General features: G+C 42.6%; 1 protein-coding gene across 2 annotated transcripts in view; it reads left to right on the forward strand.

Annotated features, from left to right (window-relative positions):
• LOC150075697 (uncharacterized) overlaps nt 1-15,863 on the forward strand; it is a 77,140-nt gene that overhangs the window by 50,358 nt on the left and 10,919 nt on the right. For both annotated transcript variants that reach the window (XM_090388236.1, XM_090388237.1), the window contains exons 4-16: nt 612-777; nt 6,156-6,304; nt 6,581-6,786; nt 6,905-7,111; nt 7,243-7,335; nt 7,417-7,635; nt 7,753-8,013; nt 8,157-8,363; nt 8,464-8,655; nt 10,722-10,863; nt 11,060-11,220; nt 15,398-15,478; nt 15,635-15,814. In XM_090388236.1, the coding sequence (XP_090244362.1) occupies nt 612-777; nt 6,156-6,304; nt 6,581-6,786; nt 6,905-7,111; nt 7,243-7,335; nt 7,417-7,635; nt 7,753-8,013; nt 8,157-8,363; nt 8,464-8,655; nt 10,722-10,863; nt 11,060-11,220; nt 15,398-15,478; nt 15,635-15,814 (2,264 nt within the window). The remainder of the gene's footprint in view (nt 1-611; nt 778-6,155; nt 6,305-6,580; nt 6,787-6,904; nt 7,112-7,242; nt 7,336-7,416; nt 7,636-7,752; nt 8,014-8,156; nt 8,364-8,463; nt 8,656-10,721; nt 10,864-11,059; nt 11,221-15,397; nt 15,479-15,634; nt 15,815-15,863) is intronic.

Here is a 15,863-nt window from a genome sequence, read left to right on the forward strand (position 1 = left end):
AGTCCGATTGTATTTTTTTTCGATTGGACACTTTCTTGAAATTGTGGAGATTGTAAATTTTCGGGAAACACGTGCAAAGGGAGGTTGCAGAAAAAATGAGGTTGGAGGGATAAATGAAAAAGAAGAATAGTGGATTCTGTGAGTTTGGAGTCGAAGTGGATTCCAAGTTTGGTTTGCATACTTCTTGCAAAGTGGTCAGCCTCAGACATAAATCTTCGGGTGATAGTACAGGCTTCACATTTTCACCTAAAAGACTCTTCTTCCACGAAGCCCACATATTTGTCGCAGCCCTCTTGACCTCTGTTCTTCAAGAAGAATATCTATTATAAAAGCGCATTATCTTGTTTATGTTACATTTTTTCCCAATAAGGACTTTGATTCCTCCGAGATTCAATAATGGTACTTTGGATCTGTAGCTCTGTAGCATGGCAGAAGGCTGTTTGTAGCTTCATCGATGTTTTTATAAATAAAACGCGGATCAAGTAAGAAAACAAACTAAATACGATTACTAAATACGATAAATATTTGTATTGACGATTTATTTGTAAACTCTATTGGCATGGTTGTCGTGCCGGAGTAAAACAGAAAATTATTATTATCTTCTTTTGCAGCCGGAAGTGCCCCAATAGAGGTCGTTGCTCGTGGACCGGAAGCTCTCCTCGCTTACCAACAAGCGTGTACAAAAGGCAGCGTTTCCTCGTACAGAACACGCATTGCGCTAGTGGGGCCACCTGGTGGCGGAAAGACTTTCCTCAAACGGATCCTGCTGAACTTAGGGTGAGTCGAAATTTCCAAAAAATATTTCATCGGAAAAATATCTTTTTCTAATTAATAAAATTATTTTTGCACATCTGACGCTTTATTATTATTATTTTGTATAAAAAAAAATGTTTTTTTTTATACAACTATTTACTTTCCTAAATCGTATAGGAATATAGCATAAAATATAACTGGTACTACGATGAAGTTAATATTTCATGTTCACCATTAGAAAGACACGATATTGCCCTAACAACCTATGTCTCATTAAACTCAACAACAACCTTTATGGGTTTTGTTCCGCCCCTTGATGGGTACTGATACCAAGTGCATGGTGTGCTCGGTTGTGTCCCGTTTCTGTTATCATTGTTGCTGTTGGTTGAGAAACTCTCTTACTATCTTACATGTGTTCTGGATCGCGGTTTATTGGAATTCCATGTCTTAGGTCTGAGAACCTCTTGATCTTTTCCTAGTTATACAGAAAGGATAGACAGGATAGACAGCATAGCTAGGGTGGAGGGGTTATGCTGTTAGTTAAGAAACGCATAAAATCTGAGGAAGTGCATCCAATTGATGTTGGTGTACAATGCAGTGTTGAGTCTGTTTGTTGTGAAATAAGCACTGGGAAAGGAAAAATGAGAGTAGGTGTGTGTGTTATAGGCCTAATGAATCTGACGAGTAAAATAATAAACTGTACAGGGAAATAGAGTGGGCCAGTAAATCAGAGTGTCTTATAATGGGGGATTTTAACTTTCCAGATATTGACTGATCACACGTACCCTAGCAAGAATTTTGTGGATTTATTGGATGATTGTTCTCTATACAACATGTTTAAGGGACAACCAGAGGGAGTCATATTCTACATCTGATTATCAGTAGTGATTCTTCTAGCAATAAGAATCTGCAGGTAAAGGAACCACTAGGTGGCAGTGATCACAGTGTACTAATGTGGGATTTATTTAAAGATGTAACTACCATCAAGGCTAAAGGGAACGGCTTTTGCTTTCGCAAAAGTGACTACAGGGGTCTCGGACAGTTTTTAAATCCTGTGCAGTGGAATCAATTGATGATGTTACCAACGTTGAATTCTAAATGGGAAGCCCTCACGGATTAAATTTTGGAAGCTACTAGGCTTTTCATACCAACTAAAAAATACTGTTCAAGGTTTATGTCTAAATGGATGTCAGATGAATTAATAAGGCTCGTGGCAGAGAAGAAGAATGCATGGGATGCATATAAAGTATCAGATGACACAGAAGCCTATGATAGATATAAGCTGGTCTGTAACCAAGTTACGAAGGAGGTTAGGCAGGCGAAGGTAGATTACGAGATATCTTTGAAAAAGGATGCAAAGAGTTCTTTACTTATGTGAACTCTAGAAGAAAAGGGATGAATCAGATTGGTCGACTTAACATAGATTGTTTGGCTATTTATGATCCTCCTCAGGTAGCTGAAAAACTGAATGAGTAATTCGCATCTACATTCACACATGAGGAGTTATTCAAGGAGGAGAGGGCAAGATGTTTATCAAATTCTAACAGAGAGTTCAATGATTTTGAAATAACTGAGAGCAGAATGGAGGAGAAATTGTTGAAGTTATACACAAGAAAGGCACCTGGGTGGATGGGATCTATCCAGTTATATTAAAGGAGACGGCAAAGGAAGTAACAAACCTTTAAACGTAATTATGAGAGCAACCCACGGGCTGGAGATGTGCAAATGTGTCCCCAATTCACAAAGGGGGACACGAGAAATTACAGACCAGTTAGTTTGACTTTTTTTCCAGGGAAAATAATGGAATCACTGGTTAAACAAGCATTGCAGGACCATCTAGATAAGATAGCAATAATAATTCAGACAAAACGTGGGTTCGTTAAGGGGAAGTCTTGTTTGACCAATTTGATTCAATGCTACGATGTGGTCACAAAGGAACTGGATGCAAAGAATAATTTTGATATCGTATACTTGGATTTCAGAAAAACTTGGTACTGTTGCACAAAGAAACAAAGACTACTGTACAAATTGGAGCAGAATGGTATTAAGGGTAAATTGCTACAATGGATAAAAGGAGCGTTCAGTGGGAAAAGACAGAGGGTGGTAATCAATGGACGCTGTCCTTTATGGACTAATGTTATTAGTGGAGTCCCACAGGATTAGGTGCTGGGCCCATTTTTGTTTTGTGTATTTATTAATGATATCGATGAAGGTATATCAAGCTTAATGTTAAAGTTTGCAGATGATACAAAGGTTGGCAGGGTTGTTAATGACAGTATGCTGGTGCAACAGGATCTAAAAAAAGGTGGGCAGATGTGCTGGAAGTGTCAACTGAAATTCAGATTTAACAATTGCAAAATACCGCATATGGGTAGCAGTAACCCCAGAGAAATGTACCAACTGGATGGTGTTTCACTCAGGGTAGTGGAGAATGAATGAGACCTGGGGGTTATTGTGCAGGCAGATATGAAGTTTTCTGGGCAATGCAGACGGGCTGCAAGAGTAGCTCATGGTGTCTTGTAAATGATATATGGGAATTTTTCTAGCAGGGATAAGAAGGTGATTATTCCCTTGTATAAGACAATGGTCAGGCCACACCTTGAGTACTGTATATAGGTCTGGAGGCCTCATTTCAAGAAGGATGTAGAGTTGCTGGGACGAGTACAGAGAAGGGCAACCAGACTGGCGAGGGGAACAAAGGGGTTACCAAGAAAGGCTTAAGTTCTGAAAATTGCAGCGTCTTGAGACTAGATACCTGAGAGGTGATATGAATGAGATGTATAAGGCCTTGAATTGATTAAGTAGGCTCAATGCTCATAAGATTCTTCCTTTTGCTCAGATTACGAACCTAATGGGTCATAAACTGAAATTGGGGAACGACATTTGTCGAAAAATGTGCGAAAATTTGCGTTTAACCGCTGGTTAGGTTAGGTTACGTTAGGTCTGTTATTGTGGAAGTTGATAGCTTAAAATAAATTCAAGGAAGAACTAGACAAATATTTGAAGTGACTGGATGGATGAAAGAGGATTTTTTTTTTTCACTAATGTTGTATAAGCTTGCTTTCTTCCATCATATGCTTCTACTAATGCTAATGTATGTTTTCTGGAGGTTGCTGGTGTTGGTCACTGCTGTATCGATCAGGTAGGTAGCCGTAGCCATTTCTTTCTTGTCAACGGGGGGTTATGTCTGGTCTGTTGTACGAGATTCTCTTGTCCATTATGGTACGGTCTCAGTATAGTCGTGGGTTTCGGGTCTGTAGTACGGCCTGAGGCTCGTACGTGTAATATGGTAAACTTTCCTTGATCATCTGGAATGTTTGTGCTACCTTCTGCTGTTATTCTGGCCACCTGGTGGTGTCTCTGAATGTATTCCTTCTGGGTGATCACCCTGCATTGTTCCGTTCGTAGCCAATTGTTGGAAGCCATCTTATCTATGTAGTTTAAATGGAACGTTATTGTAGTGTCTGCCATGGAGTCTCTTCTTCGCCCATCTTTCTGTTTTTATTTAGTGTGTGTAGTCTCCTTGTTGAGGTTGATATTGCGCGCCGTTTGTTTACCTTCCTTATGGCTTGGTAGATTGGTGCTGTGTTTTCCTCGAAGTAATCCCGCGGGTTCTTAATCGCTTTCTTTTCTTGTTCAAGGAGGTCAATCAGTCCCCTTCCTCCATGGGCTGTGTTCAGTCTCTGGATGGTCGACTTCGTGTGGTGTTGGCGCCTCTTGGTCATCAGTATTCTGGTCGATGTTGGTCCGATCTGTGATCCAGAAGGGGTACGTTAATAGTCGGACTGCATGAGTATTTATGGCTGTGACCATGTTCCCGCCATTCAGCTAAGATTTTAGTAGGCTTCTCAGTCTCTGATAGCGTTTCTCAGTCAGGCGAGCCATGAATCTCTTTATGTTCTGTCATGGCTTTATTTTCTTTTGTGTTCTTCAGCTGGTAGTTTCGTCCTACTCGATGTCCATGATGCAATTCATCGGTCTTGAATTTGGCTGGGCCAAATTTCTGATGGCAGTGCTGAACACTTCGGTGATCCTGAGTAGCTGTATTGATTGATTCTCAGTTGCGGCATAGAGTTTGATTTCATCCACGTACATCAGGTGTAGAGGTTATTCCTTCGTTCTCTTAGGGTATATGATATATACATTCTTTTATTGAGCATGGTGGACAGTGGGTTGAGTGCTAGATAAAACTATAATGGGCTCAGAGAATCTCCCTGCAGCATTCCTCTTTTGATGGGTATTGGTTTCGTCTTGATGTTCACGACCTTGATGGTGGTCCTCCATTATGCTATGGTTACTTCCAGGAGGTGTGTCCCAGTCGGGTTGACTTTGTAGATCTTCAGTGTCTCTATCAGCCAGCTATGGGGCACGGAGTCGAAGGCCTTGCGGTAGTCGATGTAGACCGTGTACAGTTTGTGGTACTTCTTGTAGGCTTGCTCCATAACGGTCGCGTCAATAGTCAATTGCTCCTTGCTTCCAGTGGTCAATTGCTCCTTGCATCCTTTGCTCATCTGTTTACATCGCTTTTGCTACTCGGTAATGATGTTTTGGTTCTCCAAGTGATCTGATATCTTCTTGGTTAGCTGGTTAGGAACTTTTACATTGCTGGGAGACAGGTGATGGTCTGTACTTTGCCGGGTTTGTGGTGTCTTTGTCCTTGGCGTTCCAGTAGGTGATTCCTTGAGTCAAAGACTCTGGGATTGTGTCGTAGTGCGTTATTATCTGGATGAAGAGCTCTACTGTGTGCCTGTGGTGCAAGTGAACTTCTTGTACTAGTAGTTGTGGACGTTATCTATTCCTGGGGTTCGCCAGTTGTGGGAATTCCTGATCGATTTCTGTACTTCGACCTCCTGAATCTCCCATTCTGTCATCTCTTGTATGTTTTTGGTTTTCTTCCTTTCCAGATCTATCCAGGGGGACTCGGTCGGTATGGCTAACTGGGCTGCTCCACAGGTTACCCCAGAATTCCTTGATGGTGGGTTCGTTGCCCTCCTCACCTTGCCCGATTTTCCTGTAGAAGGCTCTCTGGTTTTCTTTAAAAATCGTGTTGTCTGTTATCCTCTGGGCACTGTCCCTGTAATGGCGAATTGTCTTACTGGGTGCCAGGAGTGTTTGCTTGTGGGTGTAAAAGTATTCTTTGGTCCTCTTATTTTTATAATACAAGATTTAAAAAAATGTTTTATGTAATTTTAATTGTTTTGTTTTTTGTTCCATTGAATCATCCAACTCCGCTTTTTTTGGGTCTCCGTATTTTGGCATTGACACATTCAGGGCTTCGCCCTCCACCCATTTCTACCTCTACAACTGAGGTGTGTGTGGGGGGAGGAATTGCCATTGTAGACATAAATCCAACAGGGCGCGTGTCAAGGCAACGTGTGACCAACGCTTTCTTTTGTTTCCAGCGAAACGGCGGACGACGAACAAATCGATGACATTATCGTCACGTGCTTGTGCCAAAACAATCGCGATGCTCAAGGAGAACCCTGGAAGGTGCTGACATCTGGTGGAAGCGTGCATAACAAGACGGACAATGAAGATTCGTACGCCTTAGGTAACTATGAAACAAAGCCGCGTCCTTGGCTCGTTTTATCGATTTTTTCATTCGTATTTTTAACCCGCGTGCCGTAATGCGTGCGCCAGCCAAAGAAGTATTTTACGGTGTCTGAAATTTAATGGAAGCGGCTCTTAAATAAGAAATCAACAGCTGGAAGGTCGTTCTTAAAAATGCAAGGGTTGTCTAAACAAATGTTCTTTTGAAGTTGCTCAATGAAATGTCACTTATTTTGCCTCATTTTAGAATTAAGAGAGAGTTTTGTGCATTGGGCAGGTGAGGGGACGGAGGAGGATTACTTCTACGCCATTGCAACGAATGTGGTCCGAGAGTTGATGGTGCAGAAGAAAAAGAAACAGGAAGAGCGCAAGAGGACGCCACTGGTCAGAAGTGCCTTCCGGCTGCAGTCCAGCATCTCCAAAATTGCCCCTGCGACCAGGGCAAACGGCAAGGAGCAGGAAAGTGGGCCCAATAAGAACGTGGTAAGTGTGATTCTTAGGGTAGGGGAAATCAGCTAGCTATGGTGGCCTGAAACTGCGCCAAAATTACTTTGAATTCGGGTTGGATTTTCATCCCAAAAAACCATTTCTCTTCTTGCAGAACGATGCAAAGCCTTCAAAGAACGATGAAATTCCCGAGGACCTTCCGCAGCGGGTGGTGGAGCTGGTGGAGGCGATGCTCCGGGAAGCGGAAAGCAGCCAGGACTGGGAAAAGAGGGACAGCGAAAAGGGGGACTCCGGGAAGTCCACGGTGACCTTCAGCTTGTGGAACTTCAACGGGCATCCGAAGTTCTTCATCCTGCACCAGGTGAGTCTTGTCTTCTCCTTCTCCTGCTGCACTTTCGCACAAGTGCCATCTGTCGCGATAAATCGAAACCTTCCTACCAATGGTGTTTTTGTTTTCGCATAATTTTCCTTAAATGTCTTTTCTTTCCGCAGCTGTTTCTGTCACCGCAAGCCATCTACGTTTTGGTGTTTGACCTGAACGGCGACCTTGACGCGCCGCTGCCTCTGGGCCCAGGATGCATTGGGGTGAGTGCGCACATTTTCCGCTTTAACTCCGCATTAAAAATTAACACCATTCGTGTTTCTAACGACGTTTTCTGATTGCAGATGGAGCTGCCGTCGCGAGGTCGCCTGTCCGCCTTGTGTTTCCTCCACCTGTGGCTGTCCGTCATCCACACCATAGTGTCACACACGAACAGCGATGACGACGTAGGGAAACCGTCCGGACACGTCAGCGTTCCAGGTTGCACCCTCTACCCCACTGTTGTGATCGTGGGCACGTTCAAGGAGCCCCTGGACCCCGATCCCGAGGTCACGAAGACAATGGTGAGTTTCAAATGGCTTCTGCTGACGAGGACACAAATTGGTAAGAAAAAGGCATTGTTGTTTTAGTTTTTCATCCCGAAGTGAGATAAGTAAAGGGAGGTCATTTGTTCGTTGCAGGTCGAGCACAAATTCAACAGAATCAAAGAAAGTCTGCAGAACAAACCCTACTATCAGCACGTGCTTCCATCCTACTTCGCCATCGGGAGCGACGCCAATGCGGGTGACGAGGCCGCTGTCCGTGAACTGAGAAGACACCTGGAAGATGTGGCAATCCAGCAGCCGCACGTGGGAATGGAGATCCCGCTGAAATGGATCGCCTTCGAGCGGGCCCTGGAGAGACTGCTGGAAAGGGAGGTCTTCCAGGCGGACATAAACAAGGTGAGAACATATCTTTTACCCCTACGCCTTGTCACGTGCTTGTAGAGGAATCAAACAAGAGATTTCTTCCCCATCACCAAAGGATGGATTGCACCTTTTAAGGACTCTTTAAAAGATTTGATTTTTTTCCCCAACTGTTCCAGCTTTCCGAGGTGGCTCGTCTCGAGGGAATCGAATCCGAAGAGGAGTTCCGCTCGATGATCCACTTTTATCACCACCAAGGGAAGATCTGGCACCTCGGATCAGAGATCGTGGACGAGAGAGAGGCGGAAAGGTGCGCAGAGGTGGTGCTGAAACCCCAGTGGTTTATCGACTACATTTATAGGCTGTTCGATGTGTATGGGCAGAGGGTAAGCATCTTCCCGCTTCTCCCCTCCCCTACTGTTTAGTGATTCTCATTCGAGTGTGCCCACTGTGACAACTGCGTTTTCTTTCCTTTCCCCGCTGCAGAAAATGCACCGTGTCAGCGACAACACCACGGACACGGAGGTGCAAGCGGACTCCGAGGGCCAGCCCATCGTCAACGGAATCGTCCACGGAAACTTCCTGGAGAAGCTGTGGCCTAATGCCTTCCACCACAAGATGGCACTTCTGAGGATTCTGGATGCTGCGGACATCGTTTCTGAGATTGATATAACCAAGGTGTTGTTTTTTTTTCTCTCTCTCTGTCTTCTAACGTACTTCCAAATTCATTTTTTAAAATTATGCTTCGACTTGGCACAACATTTATCGTTGCTCCACTCGTCATTGAAATCGGCCCAGCTGGAAGCTTTATGCATGGAAAGTTCGAGAATCTTTTCTCAAAGCAAGCCCAACTCGATTTGCTTTTGGTGAACTCGAGTTTGGAGTGGGGGGCAAGAATATCTATAACTGATCGTTGAATTTTGCGCTCACTAGGGGAAGGGACACCGAAATCTTTTCCCTGAGGAGCTCAGACACCAATTCTTTATGCAAATCGTAACTAGACCTCTTCTGCAATCTGAAGATGATGCTATGAAGGAAGAGGCGTCTGTAACAGCGATGGATGGTGAATAGCCAACAGTCCGTTCGTCTGTTAGTGGTGCCCTTTGTTAGTCGCAATGTGGGGTTCGACATAGGATGCATGAAATTCGGGGAGCAGTCACGGATCTGTGCCTCTCACCAATCAACGATGTCGTTCATCACCCCGTGTTGTTATTTGTCTGCTCGCGTCTGAATACGGGTCCTTCCTGTAACCACTGTTATCAACACTCGTAATTCTCGCAGTTTGAAATGCAGTTTGCTTCTTTGACCTCTGGACTTATTTCAGTGACGAACAAGCACTTTTTAAAGTACTTAAGGTTTTAGATAGATAGATACATGGAGGAATTACTTTTAACTTTCGCACCTTCCATGGCAATATTCCTCCCCTTACACGAAGGTCTTGCAGAAACCTGTCCAATGACTTTCTAATTGTTACAGATATTTATTGGGTGAGTATTTATTTTGATGTTTAAGAGAATTTGTTTTGATTTTTCAAAGTCGTGACGATTTCAGTGGGAGGAATTTGCCCCATTCGAAAAGGGTGAGTATTCCCTCTTAGAATTACATTAATTAGTGAAGCAGAATTTGTGCCATTTCCTGATAGTCATAGTGAAGAATTATGTCCTTGTAATTTTCAACTGATCAGGAGGGATAGAAATAAAAGGAAAAGTGAGGGAAGGGGGGGAACCAGTGAACTGTGGTACCAATCTGGATTGCATCTCAACGGCTATTTGCAAGAATTGCTACGTAATATTGTCTAAACAACTGCTATTGGATTATCATCAAATATCAGTTGTTACATTGGGATGCCCACTTGTTAAAAGAATATATAAAATTTTGGATTTAGGGGTGGGTGCTAAGAACCAGCAATAGTTCTTAAACCCCTGATCCCATTAAAATAACTCCAAATTGCTTAAAAGAGTCTGCTTTAATTTTCTTGGCCCTCGCATTCCAAAATTGGCTTAAACTACGTGCTGCGTAGAGCAAGATGCGCTCGAAGACATGAGGAAAGATGGACTATGAAAATAACAGAATGGTACCCAAGAGGAAAGGAAAAGGAAACGTGAAGTCAACAATGGAGATCGACAGATGAAATTCACGAGTTCGTGGGTAGTAAATGGATGGCCATTGCACAAAACTGAAGCTGGAAAGTTGCTGGAGAGGCCTTCATCCATCCTGCAGTGGATTCAAAATGGCTGATGATGATGACGTGCTCGCGTTTATCCAGTTTTGGAGTATGCCACAAACGTGTGGAAAAAATAATATAAAATTGTTGGAGTGTGTAGAGAAATCTCTCATCGGGAATTTGGCTTACAAATCTGGTGAAGATTTCAATTCTAACAATTACAAGGAGTGGTGGAAGGTTTTTGGTATCCACACTCTGAAAGACAAGAAATAATTTCGATTGTAAATTGCCATGTTCTGTAGTGCAAGGTAAAATCGATACTTTTATCCCATATTCATTTTAAGTGTCCACCCTAGCCTTTTGGGGGGAACAAAATCCATCAGTGAATTGAGGACAAATCATCTTAAACGTCAATATTTGAAGAGAACCGCTGCCTTTGTTAATGAAAACAAGGTGGATGAGTTTTATAGTAAAACTAAAAATGAATTCTCTTTTTTGTAGTTTATAAGATCTTTTATGTTCCGTACTATTCAAAGTAATATTTTCTTAAAAGGACGTTTACTCTCCCTCTGCCCCTCAGGAGCAAGTGGAGTATCCAGAGGGCTCGACGAAGCCTCACTTCGTTCCTTGGCTGACGGAATCTGAGCAAGATTGCACTCTCTGTCCGGATTCGTTGTGCAAATGCCTTGTGCTGGTCGTCGAGTTCGTCCCTCTGCTTCCAGGCAAGTTCACGCGCGCGCACGTTTGCGTCTTAATGTGATTTAAGGTCACGCGAGGTCGGGCGGCGGTTCCAATTTTGTTCAAATTGAAAAGATAACTTTTGCGCTCACTTACAGGGGCGCATGCGCTCGGAAGATCTTCTGATTTGAAAGATTTTCATTTTGTGGGGTTTTTAAAGCGCTTTTGTTCGTTCTTCAGTGGGGCTCTTCACTCGCCTTCTGGCGCGGATCTGCCGCTGGTCCGGGAAGCACAGCTGGAGGAGGAGTCCGCAAGTGTGCCACGGGGAAGGCAGGATTTACGTCGACTATAACCACGAAATCGTCTTGAAGAGTTACCCGCTTTCCTACGCGCGCATTCAGGTACGCAGAATGTTTTATTTATTTATTTATTAAATCTGTTTATTGCTCTGCTCACGAGTCGAGCCCTGGACAGTAGTAAGCGAGAGGGGGGGGGGGTGATATTTACATCGAGGTTCAGGTTGAGGTTAAGGCGGTGACATGTGTCCTGCGGTTACGTGGAGCACACGTATGCTTAACCTGGAAGGTTACAGTGTTTATTATTTTACGCATTTGAAAGTTGTGCAATACCGAAGAATCACAAATTAAAGGATATTATTATATCAAAAGTGCTGTAAATTACAAAAATATAAGGATTGAGGCAGTCCTTCGCCGGTTGTTGATATTTGATAATTTATTTATCCCTATTTTGTGTTACAATTGTTGGGAGATAACAGCAAGAAGGGAGGGAGGAAGAACACATAAGCCAGAGGCTTTTTAGAGGGTGTTTCCTTTGAAAGAGATAACAATAAAACCAGACATGAAATTACACTGGTGTTATTTAACAGCTACATCACGAATCGGACATATTTCTACATTCCATTACAGAGACTTCGTAAACCAACCACACATGTCGCGTGGTGAACAACAGTACTTATAATTACATCGTGAACACTTTTACAATAACAAGTATGAAAGAAATTATGATGAAATAATTGGTTACAAGCTTTTTGACAACTGTTCCTTCAACTCGTTTACATAATTTCCAAACTGGTATGCATTGTGGAAAGTTCAGGAGTTGAGTGGAAGGTGATTTAGATCAGACATCCCTGGTGATGTGTTCAGTCAGGAGCTTCTTGAACTTGTTTAGTGAAATGGCATTTTTGATGTTTTCAGGAAGATTATTCCAGGTTTTTGCGCCTCTGTATTTTATATTTTTCTGGCCTATGGCTTTTCTAAAAAGCGGAACCTTCAGGTTCGCTTCATTTCTTAAATTATATCTTATTCCTTCTTCTTCTATTGTTATAAAAAAGGATCTAAAGAGAGGAGGAATGTTTGGTGTTTTGAAAGCATTGTAGACAAAGACCGCCTCAGCTTTTTGTATCAGTTGGTAGATGCTTAAGAGTCTCGCTTCCTTATATCTCGAAGTCACCGATGCATTCCAGGGAAGGCCCAAAATTGAACGAACACATCGATTGACAATTGAATTGATTCTCGTAAGGTTATATTGACTGGTCGTACCCCATGAGATGATTCCACATGTGAAGTGAGGCTGTATTAAGGAAAGGAATACTAGTCTGAGAAGGGAAGGAGGTACCCAGGCAGAGGCTCGGGCGAGTGTTTCTGCTAGTGACGAAGTCTTCTTTCGTAAGGTGATCATTTGTTTATCCCAACTCAGCTTGTCATCTAGCCAGATTCTTAGAAACTTGGTATCATTCACCCCTTCCAGTTGTTTTCCTTTGGATGTTATTTCGAAATCAATATTTAATGGTTTATTTTTCGTCCTAAACACCATAATTTGGATTTTTCTGGGTTTAGTATCAGCTGATTCTTTTGAAGCCAAGTATGCACTTCAGAGAGCAGGGCAGAGATCGTGCATTGAAGCTGGTTAGGGTCTTTATCAGTGATTAGAATGGAAATGTCATCGGCATACGCTACTAGGTGGGAAGATGGAAGATGAGAGAGAAATTCATTAATGTAAAGAACAAGTAGGATAGGTCCGAGAAGTGAGCCTTGAGGTACTCCCCTGGAGAAATAAGAAATGTCTGAAAAAGACTGGTTTGTTTAACGACAAATGGCCTATCAGTAAGGTAGTCTTCAAGGAGAAGGTTAATTATTCCTCTCAAGCCAAGATTGTTGAATAGGATTTTATGATTTATGTAGTCAAAAGCTTTTGATAGGTTTACAAACAGTGCTATTGCATAGTGACCCTTTCAAGACAGTCCGTGATCCTAGAGCAGAAGTAAACAATTGCCAGGTCAGTGGATCTTTTTGAACGATAAGCGTACTGTTGTTGATGGATAAGCTGATTGACTTCCAGGAAGCCCATGAGTCTGCCGTGAAGAATTTTTTCGAATAATTTTGCAAAAAATTGAGAGTAGAGCTATTGGACGAAAATTGTTGATAGAGTTACAATAATTTTTCCCCTTAGGAACAGGAACAGGAACATCTCAATTCAAAGAAACGACTGTTTCTTTGAATTGAGACGTGAATTTAGCAGACTGAAAGGAAAGATTGTAAATATACTTCAGTGGTGTTAAAATTGAGTTAAGGAGATTTTTCAGCAGAGCAGGAGATATTTCATCAAAGCCAGGGGCTTCCTTTTCTTTTAATTGATGTCCTGCTTCTGAAATCTCTTGATCTGAGAGCGGAGCGAGAAAAAACGAGCTCCTCACTGAGTGCTTGACAGATTCTCTCGTTGCATTATCTCTAGAGTCAATTTGGTCTTTAAAAAGGTTATTCACACTTCAGATAAAGTGATTACAGAAAGCTGCGGCTTTTTCCTGGTCATCTGAGATGAGTTATCTCTTCTCTTCAATTTTGACTGTCCTAGTGCTCACAGATAGGCGACTCTGGAGTAATAGATGCCAAGAGAGGGGACCAGTGACGGCTTCATTTTATTTTATTTTCATTCATCTTGTCATGAGATGCATTGTTGTGACAATTTTCCCTGTGGGGGCCTCTCATATGTGTAAGTTTGTATATGTGTCAGTTAGTTTCTGGCGTCTGTATGTATGCTGCTCGCAGAATTTATCCAAGTCGATGGCTAGATTGTTGATCGAATCACCGTGTTTCCTGGGAACATGCGTCTCAAGCCTTTCAGGTTGTTGAAACTGATTCTGAGTGGGAGCCTTGGGTCCACTTGATTTCTTCCAGCAATGCGCGGAGTTTTAATGAGGTCAGTGATGTCAGGGGCGTCGAGTCGTCCTGTGATTAGTCTGGCAAGTGTAAGAAGGTTTGCTGCCAAAATCTGTACACAATCTGTTTTGTTTCCATGGTACGACTTTGAGATTTATGATAGAGTTGGGCCCTAGAAATGGTGTATTGGTTCCCATTCCGCCAGTTAAGCCATTTCAGGAGCCAGTATTCCAGGCTGAGGAACTTGTTGAAGGAACTTGTTGTGGGAGCAGAGGACCGAATGGTTGCGGCATAGAAAGGTATGGGATAGATAAATCGGACAACATATTTCTTTACCAGGTCGGCGTCATGAATTCCCGTTAGTTCCTGGCGGATCGCACACATAGCGGAGTACATTTGGGTTTTTGTGTTCAGGAGGTGAGCCTGGAATGTCAGCCCCTCATCCCATACTAATCCGAGATCCATGTGTGTTTTAACTTTCTGAATGGGTGATCCGTTGATGGTAAGATTAATGTCATTGCGTGATTTCTTCCGGGTGAAGGACATTTGAGCTGTCTTTGCTGGATTAATCTGTAGTCTGATGGAAGCCAAATATTGTTGGAGGTTTTATTTGCCTGCAAGGTAGTGCTAAGAAGATGTGATATAAAGTTTCAGGTCATAAGCGTATGATTGGAAGTCAGTTTGGGATGCCAGGAAGGGCTCCAGCGCTGCGGCAAATAGGGTTGGTGATAGGACTCCCCCTTGTGGGACGCCCCTATTAGTAATGCAAGTTGTGCGAAATCTGCGATGTGAAATGATGAGATGTCTATGCTCGAGGATTGATTTAATGATACTGAGAGTCCTTCCAGTGATGTTGAAGTAATGCTGGAGAATGGTGATTAGAGCTGTTATGTCTATTTTGTCATAGGCCGCTTTCATGTCAAAGAAAATAACATCAAAAGGTGTGTCCTGTTTTCTCTCACGGTCGCGCCATTTGGCGACAGACGGAGCTTAATGCGACGTTTTCATACCAATTTTATTTCCCGCCTTTAATTCAAACAAAAAACGGCCGAGAAATAGTTTGCAGTTTCAGCCAAATTGGGCATTCAGTTCAAATATTTGCACAATTATTTTCGTTTTTTTAGTGCTAGCGCTGCCCTCTACTGTACGTTTCTGCAAATATAAAAAAATAAAATAAAAATAAAAATAAAAATATTACAAATTTCCACCGTGTATTTAGATAATCTGAAAGATTATTTAGACAATGAAAATATTTCCTCTTTCTAACAGTGCATATGTTTATTATTATTATTATTATTTTTATTATTATTATTATTATCAGATTTTTTTTTTTTTTATTATCATTTAGAATTCTGCGCACTTAAAGCGCGTGCATTTTCACGATTACCCGTTTCTTGTTCAGGTTTACGTGGTGCGGAAGCACAGCTGCGACTCGGAAGACATCGTCGAGTTTTCATCGCCATCTCCCCACGTGTGTGCCAAGGTATGTTTGCCCGTTTCTGCAGTTTTGCTCGGTTCTATGGAATCGATTTCTTTCATTTACTCTTCACGGGAATTCGTACGCACGCTCAATTTTTGCGTTTGCATTTTGTGTTTTGATTTTTCTTTCGTTTAATTGTGATTCACGAAAACCAAACAGGTGCGCCATCTATTGGAGACGGAGCTGGAGGCCATCCGAGACAACTGGTACAAGCGGATATCGTTCAAACTGTGCGTTCCGTGCCCCTGCGACAAGAACTGCGACGTCCACAAGACCACCCGCTGTCAGGAGAACTCGTGCCTCCACTTCTTGCCTCTCAACGACTGTTTGGCACGAAAGGTAAGCCGCCCCTTGCTGCTCCGCATCTCTTACCCTACTTTAGTGCACT

Source organism: Mastigoproctus giganteus, chromosome 14, assembly GCF_048544385.1.
Source record: "Mastigoproctus giganteus isolate SK-2022 chromosome 14, ASM4854438v1, whole genome shotgun sequence".
Taxonomy (NCBI): Eukaryota; Metazoa; Arthropoda; class Arachnida; order Uropygi; family Thelyphonidae; genus Mastigoproctus; species Mastigoproctus giganteus.